Consider the following 10889-nt stretch of genomic DNA (forward strand, 5'->3'; position numbering starts at 1 on the left):
GGGCTTCCCTGGTGGCCCAGTAGTTAAGAATCTACCTTGTAATGCAGGGGACACCGTTCAATTCCTGGTCTGGGGAGATCCCACGGGCTGTGGGGCAACCTAGCCCACGCGCTACAACAAGGGCTGCGCCCTAGAGCCCACGTGCCCTAGAGCCTGTGCTCCGCGACAAGGGAAGCCACTGCAGCGAGAAGCCAGCTCAGCACAGCTAGAGGAGCCGCACTCTCCACAACCAGAGAGAGCCTGCGCGCAGCAACAAAGACCCAGCAGAGCCAAAGACAGTTTTTTAAAAAACAGATAATTTCTCTATTTACTCATTAAACCCACATTCTTCATGAAGTCTTGTTACTTTTATCTGGTCACAAACTACTCAGAGCCTAAAGGACCTTATAGATCCAGTTCAGCTCTTTGAAGTCATGGGTAACAGAACATCAAGTTGTTTCAGAACTGCGGAGTTCCTTCATGACAACTGTTCCACAGCAAACCCACCAGTACCAAGGCTTTACAGTTCACTTGACTAGATTTGGAGGGTAACTCACCTGTTTAGTTAGTGTCTGTGTGAGGATTGGAACCAGGTACTGTAGCGCTCCCTTGGCATAAAATTTGCTGGTGTGCTCAGGGGGCCGTCCTTGTTCTGCTGCCTGAAGAGAAACATAAAGCAAATTCTGGATGGCAGCAAACAAACCATGAAGGCATACCATATAAAGGCACACAGCGAGAGCTGCCCACGGGTCTGCACAGAGCAACAGGGACACAGAGCCCTCCCTGGCAGTCCAGCGGTTAAAGACTCCACGCTTCCAATGTAGGTGGCATACGTTCCATCCCTGGTCAGGGAAGATCCTGCAGGCCTTGAGGTGCACTCCGTCCCTCCGCCAAACACATGGAGCCCATAGTAACATGCAGTATGAGTTGCCTTTGGAGGCAGTCATTTTGTCTAGCTACTTCAGTGAGATTCTTTTAGGCCATACATAGAATCTACTTTAAAGGATCAAGGCAATCCTTCTTTTTTCACTAATTGACCTTTGGATAAAGAGATGCACTAAGCTCCCATGAGGAGACCAAAAGTTGGTGCTTTCTAAAGGACATAAAGACAATTAAGGTTGGAAACAAAGCCGGAATTTTAATTTGCAAGTACAGAACTAACCCCTTTCTCCATATCTGATTTCTTCACCAGAATTGATAAGCTATCAATTATACATCCCGTCCTTGCATTAGGATTTCCAAAAGAAAACAATTCAGCATCAGAGAGCATCTGGTTAAAATGTGACTGCCTGCTGCCCCCTTGTGTTCACAGGACTAATATTTACAACAAATCCCAACTGGTAAAAATAGATGCCGCATGGCTTTGGCTAGTGAAAAAAACCAAACCCAAAATCTCTACAAATGGAGATACCTTCTAACCCCAGTCAGAAAAAAGCTCTCCTAGAGGAGAAAAATAACATCCATAAAAAAGGTAAGTTCCAAAACCCAGTCAGAATAACAGCTCCCACCACTTCAGCCCTCTTAGGCTCACCTCTGAAGCTTCAATGGCCAAATCCATTTCCTCATCGCAGACATTGGACCAGAATTCTATCCCCTGTAGGGCTACCTCATCAATGTCACTTTTCATTGCTTCAATTGTGATCTTAAAAGAGAAAACAAGATACCCCAGGTTCCAAATAAGTGCTGGTTCAAGTTTGACCCCTACTACAACCACAGATATTCAAGTTTCAAAAATGTAGATTTATGAAAGCTAGGTCTGAAATGAAACGCAGGAAGAAACAGAGTTTTAAAATATACTCTTTTCATGAGTACAAAGTTAGCACAAGTTTTCTTGGCACACTGCTGATGAACTCAAATCTCAAGGAATTTCCTTGATTTCACAACATTAAATAAAAAGATTACGGAACTGACAGAACAGCATCTAAGAATAAGGGGCTTTTGCAATTAGCTCTATGCTCAACTGCATAAAACAGAAGTACTTACTGCAAAAAGAGCAGGACCCATATATGTCTCCATGTACTGATAATATAAGGACATTATCTTCACCAGATTCTGTAAGGCAGCCACTCGTACCTTGTGCAAACATCAGATTAAACCGTTTACTTCTTAGTTTAACAACAATGCAATCTGACAAAGGTAAATAAGTAACTGCTTCACTTAAGACGGTCAATAATCCATAGGATCAATCATGGTATATTTGGGTAATATTTTCCTTTCCTTCTTTTTTACTTTAAAGGTGTCTGTGGAACCCTTGGCAGGACTACTTACTATTGCCCTCAGACTGGATGTTACTTCCACCTGCTTCAAGTGTCAAGGTTTAGGTTCCTGAAGTAGGAAAGCTGTTTCAAAGGCTATAACAGAAAACGGGCCCTTGAACAACCTATAGCAATTAAGTAGCAAGGCTGATCACAAACCATTTCTCCCTTAAATATTTTTTAAGAGGGTGGCAACTTCCATCATGTTAGCTTCCAAAGGACTATTCTTCCCTCTTCTCCAACGTATTGAAGAAACATTCTTTTATTAATAAAAGTATTCGTCAAACATTATTTCTGAAGTCACCAGATTCCAACATTTCAAACTACTATGCTAGAGTGAGCATCTCCTAGGAAAGATAGAAGACATGACCTTACACTTACCCTCGTATCTGGACACTGTGTGGCTTCACAGACTACCTGCATAATAAAGTGCCTTTCGGACTGCAGAAGAACAAAAATAAAGAGAATTAGAAGAAGCATATATACACACGAAAATTACTAGACCATCCCTTCAAGGAAAACCTCTCTTTCCCTCAGGGACCCACAGAACTCTGGACCGTTTGCAGGTTTTCCTGGACACAGCAATGGGACTATGAGGACTCTAGTGTTTGTCCTGGTGTCTACTATCTGACCTGCCCTCTAAGGAGGTCCCTAATCGTTTAATCCCTCAAATGATCTTCACTAAACAAGACCTGAAGAAGGAAGCAGATAGGAAAATGTAGGTCACAGGATTTAAATAAAGATGGTTAAAACAAAAAAATCATACATCAGGAAAACTTTCCTTGCATTTAAAATTTAAGAGAATTCTTAAACAAACCAAGATCAAATGTGGTAAAATATAGAAGATTAATGAATTTTGTTTGCTACCATCCTCTTTTGACATCTACAAGGAAAAACCCAGTTTTCCAAGCAATTAGAACTGCTTTGGTTTCTTAAACATCCCAACTTTGTCCAATCTAAGGCCCCCCCAAAACCAGAAAGCCCAACTAAAGAGTCAACAAATATACACAATGCTTTCAGACCATATCATCCAGCAATTCCACTTCTGGATAATATACCCAAAAGAACAGAAAACAACTTCTCAAAGACATATTTGTATACCCATATACACAGCAGCACTAGTCACAATAGCCAGAAGGCAGAAGGCAGCAAACCAAATGCCCATCAACAAACAAATACAATGGAATATTATTCAGTTTTAAAAATGCTGCAACAGGAATGAACCCAAGACATAATGCTAAATGAAATGAGCCAGTCACAAAGACAAATCAAATCCTGTACGACTCTGCTAATGTAAATCATCTACAGTAAACAGACCCACAGGAACAGAAAGTAGGAAAGCTGGCTGCCTGTGACTGGGAAGGGGAAAACAGGGAATCAACAACTGTTTCAGTGTCGCTAGATGAAAACAGTTCTGGAGATTGGCTGCAAAACAACGTGCGCACACTTAACACTACTGAGCTGCGCATTTAAAAATGGTGAAGATGGCAAACTTTATTTTATTGTGCATTTTAACACAACTGAGAGTAAATAATGGAAGGAAATACTGTCAGTCAAAATAGAATTTACATATAAATTTCCAAAAGCACCTTCCTATGGAAGTACGAAACAGCCTAATTTCCATAATTAAAAAAAAGAAATCCTGCAAGCATACTCACACTTTGGACTGCAAAAGGGAAAACCTAAGCCTAGAAACGTTTTAGATCACATCATTCCCAAAAGCCAAATGAGAAATGGCAACACCTACTCCATGGCCATGTTTCACAAAACACAAATCTTAACTAGACTGGAAATAAATACTTCTAAACAAGATAGTACTTTCTGAATCATAACCTTAAAACAACACAAAACTTTCATTTAATTCCCCTGCCTCATCCTCTGAACCTGTATTTTTTAATCAAAAGACACTTACCTCTTTGTCAAAGTTTGCTTTGGTGAACTCCAGTGAGTTCAGGAGTGCATTAGTAGCTGCTAGCTTCACATTATTACTAGGCTCTTCTTTCCTCATCCCCTGGATTATGGCAGTCAGAATCTCATTGGATTTATCCTGTAGCTGCTCTGGGTCCTGAAACAAGCAGAAGTGCAGTGAATATAAGAATTGAGCTCATGACTAATCAGCAGTCCTTCTATTCGAGAGATTATCATGGGACTTTCTCTGATCTTTCCCCAAACATTTCCATTTAAGGACAAACTACCTGCAAAATATCCCAGGGTCTGATAGTCCAAACTTGAACTGGAACAAGTTAAACTCATCAACTTCATCTCCTGACTTCTTAGCATAATGACTCTGGGCATGAGGCAATGCTGGCTTTGCCCCCCACCGTTCTGTGCACAGGGAGATGGCAGTGTAGTGTTTCTTCCAGGCCGTCTGTACCAACTGAAGTAAAGCTTCAGAACATTTGAGGACCAAGGATCAACAACTGGGCACATCTATATCAAAACTGATACCAATGGAGAAGGAAATGGCAACCCACTCCAGTATTCCTGCCTGGAGAATCCCATGGACAGAAGAGCCTGGCAGGCTACAGCCCATGGGGTAGCAAGAGTCGGACATGACTTAGCATCTAAACCAAATAAAATCTGAAGAAATAGAAAAAAAAACAACAACAAAAACTGATACCAAGAGTGGTAATCTCAGCAGCAAGAGTCCTAGAACTGCTGCATTTAACACACTGTGTCATGGCTCCAGTGGTTAGACCAACCACAGAAGCAGCTGGCACCCTGTTTCTGTAAAATAGTCATCGAAAAAGTAACACAGCATCCCTGTTACATTGAGGGTCTTCAGAAATGGATGAGGTCAAGGAGAGGAAGCAGAATCTATGCCTCTCCAAACAGGGATTTTCATCTTGAGTTTGTGACCCTTAACAGTCTCTTTCCTTTAGGGCATGATTAGCAATATGAGGATAAATTAACTATCCAAATACAGAAGTCTAACAAATAAAGCAGCCCTACTTTCAAAACACATTGCAATAGCTTGTTTTTTGTTTTTTTCTTCCTATGATGATAAGGAATAATTCCAATACCATGCATGTTACAACTAGAGGGAATCAGCAATATATAAGTTAGATACAGTACTTACTATATCTTGGCAAATGTAACCAATAGCTTCCAATGTTGACTCTTTCATGTGCTCTGTGCTGTTGGGGTTTGTGACATTGGCCACCAGCTGAGGAATGAGTTCTGGCCACTGGTTCACTGGGATCTCTGCACAAGCAATACCAGCCACACACTGCGAGGCAGAACTAGGCCGGTACGTTTCTGTGCCCAAAGTCTGCAAAACCTGTGCAGGGGCACAAAGACAGAAGATATCAATTTCTAATACTATTTGAACACATTGTGCCTACCAGCACACACCTTACATCAGCCTCTGAATCATCTTTAATATAGCAAAGTAGGAAAAGGCATACACAGCATAGGCCAACGGTTGGGAATACAGCTGGCCTCAATACCAAGAGCAGCATAATAAGAATTGCCCCAGAGCCTAGAAATGAAACCAATCACCCCCTATTTCCAAATAGAATCTCCAAAGCCAGAGACCTCACCTCAATTTTCAACACAAGGTAAGAAAAGTAGCAAAGGCACAAGTATAGACAAAGAATGAAGCCACAATGACCCAGAGTTAATCATTATCATGATCAGCTAATTCAGTCAATGAACTCACTAAGACTCACCAGTCCACTCAAAAAGGCAAACAGTTAACTGTTCCTGGCATGAACACAGGACAAAGAGTAGCTGCCAGACATTCAGGCCAGCTCTGCTGACTGGGTCAGGTCACTTAGTATCCTGCTTTGTAGCTAATAATAATGAACTCCCTCCTATCTTTCCCCCTTATATGGTATATCATCAGCTCAGTAACCGTCTGACTGATTCTAAATGAAAGTTTTGCTCTCTAGGCCTACCAGAGCTAGACTGGACTTTAACAAAATCTATGTGTCAAAGACATGGGCAGGGAGCAGGGATGAGAGGAACTGTCCAAAAGGGCAGGGGGTGAACAGGTATTAATCCAAGTTAGACTAAGAAATCGTAAGGTGCCTTCACATCATACTGCACCATCTGTAGTACGTATGGAATGCATACTGAATCCCAGTCTCTATGTTTATCTCTTCTCCTTTAAGTTGCTTCCAGAAGACCATTAATTAATATTACCTCAGGTGATTTAAAAACTAAATGTCTAACTCTTGAGTACTACAAGTTATTTAACCAAGGGTGACCCTAATGGTAATACTCAATTATCAGAAATAAGAGGAGTAAGAAATTAGCTCTCAACTCTGTCCAACACCCAGATTTCAAAAAACAGAAATAACCACCAGCACTGAGAGTATTACCAGATGTGCTATGAAAAGGAAACAAGCCCTAAATAACTATTACCTTTCAATAATGCTGATAGAAATTCTTATTCAAAATTTTAAAAAATTCTGGGGTTAAGATTGATGTGCCCCGCCCCCAATTACAGTTCTGATTATGTCTTCTCCCATTTACTACTGTGTAATTTGAGGAAAATAAGAAATTGAATAGTAAATATCAAGATTTCCAGTCATTAATGGGATAAACTTCATTGATATCAAATTACTGAGAAGATTAAAATGTTGTTATATAAGCAAACTCAAGTGGATAGAAATAGCTCTACATATTCCAAAGAAGATTCAAAATAAGTTGGCTTTTGTAACCCAGTTTTCTGTCATCAGTTCCTCCATGCAAGACTGGAGAAAGAGGTACATAATTAGAAACAAGTTACTGCTGCAAAGGGCACTAATTTACCTAATGCTGACACCCAGAACCAGGAAACAGAAAATATGATATGCAGAACCTTGACCAGCACAAGTACAGAAGCAGGAATCTTCCCAATGGCTTCCCATCAAATAGCAGGGCCCATCTGACTGCACAGATTCTTGACTTATTACTCTTTGCACCTTTTTCATGTAAGACAGGCCACTAAAGATCTAATTTTAAAAAAGCATATATATATACATATATTCTGATATTCTGCTGTGTCAAGAATCACAGATTTCTAATTCAGCAAGAAACTCACAAGAATCCCATAATGCACAACAAGGGACATTCGATTTTTCTTAAAAAAAAAAAAACAAAACAAAAAACAAACAACAACCATCTTCTAACTCCTTAAAACACTGACAAAAAGCCAGATATTTCTAAAAGTTTCTCATAATTTGCTAAATAGATAAAAACAAGATTGAAGTCATAATCTTATTTCATAAACTCTTTGGGCTTGAAAGGCCCAAGAGATCATTTAATTCCCTTCCTGACCACACAGCGCCATGCCTAACCCACCAAACATTGAGAATGATCTACAGAAGACGTTCAAGAAAAGCCCCATGCTAGTTAACTAAGAATCACTTAGAAAAAGACTGTATGAGAAAGACTTAAACACAACTTTCATCTTCAAATTTAAGTCCCCCAATCATTACACTGTCAGCCCTATCCCAAGTAGATGACAAAAGAACCCACAGTCCCTAGGCTAGTATGAACAAAGGGAGATGAAAGTTACTTACATAATTCTTGACTTCCCGTCGAGCATTAGCATCAATAGCTAGCCACCTCTGCTGATACTGTGCCTTGATATCTGGATCTTTAGATGTCAAAGAGTTCTTGATTTGTAGACCAGCTGCAACTCTGGCAACTTGACTGTTTCCTGGATTTGCCAGCACTCTGGACAGTTCCACAAGGAAAGTGGGCTGTTAAAAGATGTGAATAAAATACTTCTTAGGAATTTCACCAATTGAGAAAAGCACCCAAAAAATGGGGAAAATCTAAAGATTTTACGACATAACATAATGTCTCAGAAAATGCCATAATATTTACTTCAAGATTCCTATAAAAATGTTACTTGGTTCATAAGGAAGTCATCCATCTTCTCACACAGACTCAGCATTTAACAAGGAGTTACAGCTTAGTGCCCAAATCTTCACATTAGATCCCCCAGAATTAAAGCAAGTTTGACAAACTGGTAGTCAGAGGATTCTTTACATGCCTAGAATAGTATCTGGTACCTCAGTAAATTATACTTATTAAGTGAATATGTTATGACAGGGTAGAAAGTAAAATTGTTTTATATTTAAAAAAAAACACATTAGTCCAAAAAGAATGATATTCAAGGGTAGCTTTTGAATGAAAGCATGCCTGAGAGAGGGAAGTACTTCTAAATCTAAAACAGACTTAGGATGCTAATCTTTAGTTTTAAGTGCTTCAGCAAGAGGGCAACAATGTAAAACGTATACGTAAGGAAAAAGCAATAACAAATATTTAAAAATAGGGGGCAACTGAAAGGATTAAAATGTCAAGCAAAATGACTTTATGGTTACCACACTAAAGGTTCCTATTCATTTTGGTCTTGAGTTGTTTAAACACAGTGGATTTTTTAATCCACTCAACCTTTTGTACTGCAGAGGTTCCCTCAAACTACTCCTTTGGTGTAAGTATCTTAACATACATTACTCTTCCCCACAAAAAGCTCTCTCCAATGGAAAAGTTAACAGGAAAACCCCAAAGCAGTTTCTTACCACTAACAAGTTCCTTAATCACAGTGGAAGATAATTCTTAAAACTTTTATTAATTATGTACCACTGAAGAATATTAGGAACGTTGGGAACAAGACAAAATAAATGTTAGAAATAAGAAAAGGCTTCTTGCAAATTTAGCAAAACCAGAAAACAGAAATATATATACCAAAAGTTTCATACTAGTGGTTAAAAATCTTTCCTATGGAAAGTTAAGGATAAAAAGATGAGCAACAAAAACTAGTACATGGAAGGGGGGAACCTACAAAACACAAAAAAACCTAGCTTGTATAAAATAAAAATACTTCTTGTCACTGTTTTTGCTTGCGTTATTTTGCATAGATAACACAGAAGAACACATCTGGTTACAGTGATATTTACCTTAAACCATGTCTAGTACCATTGAGCCTTCTCTCTGCTCCCCATCCCCCCAGCAGGAGGGAATACAGAGAAACATCACTGGCACACAGGCTGTTTCAACCAATCCATCTAACAATTCTTATAGAGAGGTCCAGTCTCTAGTGGGCTTAACATTCATTTTTCCCTGTACCCCTTAAATTCGAAAATACGATAAACGAGGAATTTTGCTCTGTGATTTCCTCTGCAAACACGCCCGATCTCAAGGATGAGCCTCAGCCTGTTATCTGGGTGCAGATTTAGTCTTTACTGATTGAGGGGGAGGGGGGACCTGGGAGAGGAATAACAGTCAAGAAAAGGAGAAACATTGCCGGAATGGGTTAAGAGGCATTCAGGTGCAGGCCTGGCCATGAACATAGATCAAGGGAAATTGGAAAAGGTAGAGCTCTGCAAGTACGTAGAAAATCATAGGGGCCAAAGAACAGGAAGAAGAAGCCGGTCCTGATCCGAACAGGGCGGGCAGCGGGGCTCGGAGCTTCCACATGGCCCCTAGGCCCGGCTCCCCCACCCCCACCCTTGCTGAACACGCAGCGCGGCGCAACCTAACTTCCCCTCCCTCCCTCTTTCTCCCTCCTGCTGCACCGCCGCCCTCAGGCCGCGCGCCGATTGGGCGGCAGTCACCCCGGCGCGCCGCGCCATTGGCTAGCTGCCGGGGCCCAGGGCGGGACACACCCACCGGCTTCCCGATGGCGGGGTTAGGTTGGACCGGGGGGGGGAGGGGGACGGGATGGGGCGGGGTGGGTTCCCGAGGCCTGGGCCTCCGGGAGGGCGGGAAGGCCCGCACTCAGGGGATGGGGAGACGGGATGGGGGACGGTGGGGTGGCACGCACCAGGTTCTCCACGGCCGCACGCTCCAGGAACTTCTGCGCCGCTTCCAGTTCCAGCCGATCTGGGGGGAAGGAAAGTGGGAAAAGGGCCAGGGTCAGAGGGGCCAGGGCTTCCCCTCCCCCCACCCAATCACCTCAGCCCGACCCCCGGCCCCCGCGTCCTACCAGGAGACACGGTCTTCTCGAGGATGGTGATCAGCTCCATGGCGAAGGTGGTGGCGGCGGCGACTCCTCCTAAGACGACGGCCCGGCCTCTCGGGCGGCGGCTCTTAACTGGGGATGGGGGTTGGGGGTCGGGTGGGAAGGGAGGGTGGGGTGGGGGGCGGGGGTCACCACAAGCCCATTCACCGGCTCCCTCTTGGTAGTCGCTCCAGCTCCCCTTCCTTCCTCCTTTCCTTCCTTCCTCCCTCTTTCTAATTTGCTGCTGGCGGCGGCGGCAGCTGCTCCTCTGACGGCGGGGGAGGGACCCCGGGGGCAGCTCAGAGCGCGGCTGGTGCTCGGGTGGCGGAGGGAGAAAGAAGGGAAGGGAGGCGGTAAGTGAACGGCGGCTCGCAGGGAGGGAGAGAGAGGGAGGGAGGAAGGCGGAGGGATATTCGGCCGGACCTCTCCGCGGCGGCACCGCGCTCCATGTCGATTGGTTGCCGCCGTGGCCACGCGGAATCCCCAATTGGCCAGGCGGTCAGCGTTGAAGGGCCGCCTTGCGCCCATTTGCCCGCTGGTTTCAAGGCCCGGGGTTGGCTGGGCGGGTAGCAGAATGGGGCGCGCTGATTGGTCGAGAGGAGGGACATTGGGGTGAGGCAGGCCAGAGCCGGCCACTGATTGGATTGGCCTGCTAAAGGCCTTGAGCTCGGGCCGGCTGGCCGCTGGGAGGAGAATGGACCGAAGGTAAGACTCCG

The 10889-nt window shown here is 43.3% G+C and overlaps 1 protein-coding gene across 1 annotated transcript in view; it reads right to left on the bottom strand.

The window, feature by feature from the left end:
- KPNB1 (karyopherin subunit beta 1) overlaps positions 1–10597 on the bottom strand; it is a 24332-nt gene extending 13735 nt beyond the window's left edge. The window contains exons 1-9 of the mRNA XM_069543259.1: positions 10159–10597; positions 9997–10055; positions 7745–7927; positions 5314–5514; positions 4147–4299; positions 2616–2675; positions 1963–2052; positions 1511–1621; positions 537–638 (exon numbers count right to left, since the gene is read on the bottom strand). Of these exons, the coding sequence (XP_069399360.1) occupies positions 537–638; positions 1511–1621; positions 1963–2052; positions 2616–2675; positions 4147–4299; positions 5314–5514; positions 7745–7927; positions 9997–10055; positions 10159–10198 (999 nt within the window). The 5' untranslated portion in view covers positions 10199–10597. The remainder of the gene's footprint in view (positions 1–536; positions 639–1510; positions 1622–1962; positions 2053–2615; positions 2676–4146; positions 4300–5313; positions 5515–7744; positions 7928–9996; positions 10056–10158) is intronic.
- Positions 10598–10889: the final 292 nt, after the last annotated feature.

The sequence above is a fragment of the Ovis canadensis genome, chromosome 11, assembly GCF_042477335.2.
Source record: "Ovis canadensis isolate MfBH-ARS-UI-01 breed Bighorn chromosome 11, ARS-UI_OviCan_v2, whole genome shotgun sequence".
Lineage (NCBI taxonomy): Eukaryota > Metazoa > Chordata > Mammalia > Artiodactyla > Bovidae > Ovis > Ovis canadensis.